This window comes from Emiliania huxleyi (assembly GCF_000372725.1).
Source record: "Emiliania huxleyi CCMP1516 unplaced genomic scaffold EMIHUscaffold_93, whole genome shotgun sequence".
Taxonomy (NCBI): domain Eukaryota; phylum Haptophyta; order Isochrysidales; family Noelaerhabdaceae; genus Emiliania; species Emiliania huxleyi.
Window position 1 is genome coordinate 241848 of NW_005195085.1, and position 2586 is coordinate 244433.

At 68.8% G+C, this 2586-nt stretch overlaps 1 protein-coding gene across 1 annotated transcript; it reads right to left on the minus strand.

Moving 5' to 3' along the window:
* Positions 1 to 173: 173 nt before the first annotated feature.
* On the minus strand, positions 174 to 2431 carry EMIHUDRAFT_453804 (hypothetical protein; the record flags this gene model as incomplete). The annotated part of the gene is made up of 7 exons (XM_005757065.1): positions 174 to 290; positions 851 to 916; positions 984 to 1136; positions 1333 to 1391; positions 1639 to 1689; positions 1933 to 2110; positions 2178 to 2431. Coding segments are annotated over 7 exons (877 nt in total), but the record flags the coding sequence as incomplete, so codon positions are not given.
* Between the last annotated feature and the right edge of the window lie 155 nt (positions 2432 to 2586).

Genomic DNA, 2586 nt, shown 5'->3' on the forward strand with positions numbered 1-2586 from the left:
CTTTCCCGCCTCCTCTCTCCCCCCCCCCGGGCCTCGGCGTGACCCTCTCCATTGGCTCCTCCGACCCGTCGCCGGCCGACGCCGCTCGCTCGCCGGCGCCGCGGCACCGCGCCTCCTCACCTCTCCGCCTCGCCGCTCCACCCCCTGCCCGCCCCCTGCACCGGCCGGGCCGACTACGCCACCGGCAGCGCGAGCGCGAAGGCGACCAGGTTTGGGCAGCAGCCGCTTGGCAGCGAGAGGTGCAGCCGCGCGACCTCCTTGCGCAAGAACTGCACGTCCTGCACGATGCACTGCCGCGAAAAGGCGGGCGCCTAGGGGCGGATGCATCTCGGTCATCTCGGGCTCTATCTCGGCTGTATCTCGGCGAAAAGGCGGGCGCCTAGGGGCGGGTGCATCTCGGTCATCTCGGGCTGTATCTCGGCTGTATCTCGGCGAGAAGGCGGGCGCCTAGAGTGACGCCCAGAGGCTGGGTCCAGGGATGCACGAGAAGGCTGGCGCCATGTCGCCCTGCCTGTGCACCCCCCCCCCCCCTGGTATCTCGCCTGCATCTCGGCTGCGTGGCGACTGTCGCGGCTCTGTCGCTCGCGGCTAGCAGGGCAGTCTCGCGGCTAGCAGGGCAGTCTCGCGGCTAGCAGGGCAATGTGCGGCTAGCGGGGCAGAGGTGGCCGTGTCGACTCCGCGGTACGCTTCGAGGAGGCCGGCGTCGAAGGCAGTGAGGATCAGCTCAAACACCTTGCGGAGGGGGAGGGGGAGGGGGGGGGTGGAGGGAGAGATGAGTGAGCAGGGCAGATCTCTCGAGCGCCTTGTGCAGCTGCTGCGGCGTAAGCAGGTCGCGCAGCGTCTTGTACACGGCGCGCAAATCGGCGGCCACCGCCTTGATGTTTGCCGACGGCTCGGGCTGCCGCTGTGCGCCCGCCTACTCAGTGATTAGGAAACGACTGACTCTGAAGTGGTCAACGAGGCTCGGGCTGCCGCTGTGCGACCGCCTGCGGCGGCGCCAGCGCGGCGGAGAGGTCCTTCACTCGCCCGCGGCGCCGCTCCTCGAGGATGGAGACGAACTTTGCGAAGATCTGCTGCTGGTGCGCCTCGAGGTCCGACTCGACGCCGTCGAACTCCTTGAGCGCGTGCCGCTGCGCCTGAGGGACGTGTCGTGGACGTGTTGTGGACGTGTCGCGGACGCGTCGGACGAGCCCCAGACGTGGCCCCGCGCGGCAGCAAGGGGCAGGAGATCCGAACGGCGAAAAGGAGAATAGCGCTGATGGCGCGGCCGCCCGCCGAGCATCAGCCCGCAAGCTATCTAAGCGGCCTCTCGGCGGCCCCTCGGCGGCACGCCTCCGGCAGGTAGGCTGCGAGGATCGCCTTGAGGTGCGGCAGCAGCGCGAGGAGGACGCCTGGGGAGATATGGGGAGATATGGGGAGATATGGGGACGCGAGGAGGACGCCTGGTGCCAGCCCACGAGGGAAGAGGCTGAGGAGGAGGGGTGCGAGGGCGAGGCGCGGAGGCGGAGCGAGGAGGGGGCCGAGGCTCTGCGATGAGAGATGTGGGGGAGATGGGGGGAGGTATGGGGAGATATGGCGCCGAGGCTTTGCGAGGAGAGATGTGGGGGAGATAGGGGGAGGTGTGGGGAGATATGGCGCCGAGGCTTTGCGAGGAGAGCGCGAGGTGCTTGAAGGAGATGGACTTGAGTCCTGCAGAGGCGACGCTTCAGCTTGAGCCGCGAGGCAGTGCACCCCACCTGCGTCTCTGCATCTGCGTCTCTGCATCTGCATCTGCGTCTCTGCATCTGCATCTGCGTCTCTGCATCTGCATCTCTGCATCTAACGACGTCGGCAGCATCTCGGCTCATCTCGGCTCATCTCGGCTCATCTCGGCTCATCTCGGCTCATCTCGGCTCATCTCGGCCCATCTCGGGCCATCTCGGGCCATCTCGCCTGCCGAGGTCGGCAGCATCGCGCCCGCCATCAGCACTTGCTTGTAGGCGTGGGTGTGGTAGCCGCGCAGCAGCACGGGGAGCGCGTGCGCGATGGGCGGGGCGACGGCGGGCACCGCGGCGCCGCACTGCAGGTAGTGCACGACGGTGGAGAGGAGGATGAGGCCCGAGCCGACCACCTTGTACCCCGCGCCTAATCAATTACTCCATTATGGTAATCGAGTAATTAGGGCCCGAGCCGACCACCTTGTACCCCGCGCCCGAGACAACGATGTCCGACGCGCGGCTCGGCTGCCGCTCCGCCTCCGGCTCCGCCTCCGCCGACCCGACCGCCGCGGAGACGGCGGCGGCGGCCGAGAGGTGGTCGGCGGCGGATGCGGGCGGCGCCTCCGGCACTTGGTTGGCGGCGATGGAGTCGACGAGCCGCTGGTACTCTGCCGGCACCTCGACCTGCCCCCACGCCTCCTGCTCCACCGTCGCCTCGAGCTTCTTGGTCGCCTACGTGCGCAAGCGCGCCAGCCTCGGGGCGGGAAGGCGGTGTTTGTGCCGTGTGCCTTCGGAGCAGCGCTTGGGCACACGGGGCTGCGAGTACAGTGAGTGAGGCGGAATACGCCGCCAGTACGGCGGTGGAGGGTGCGTGAGTCCGCTCGAGCGC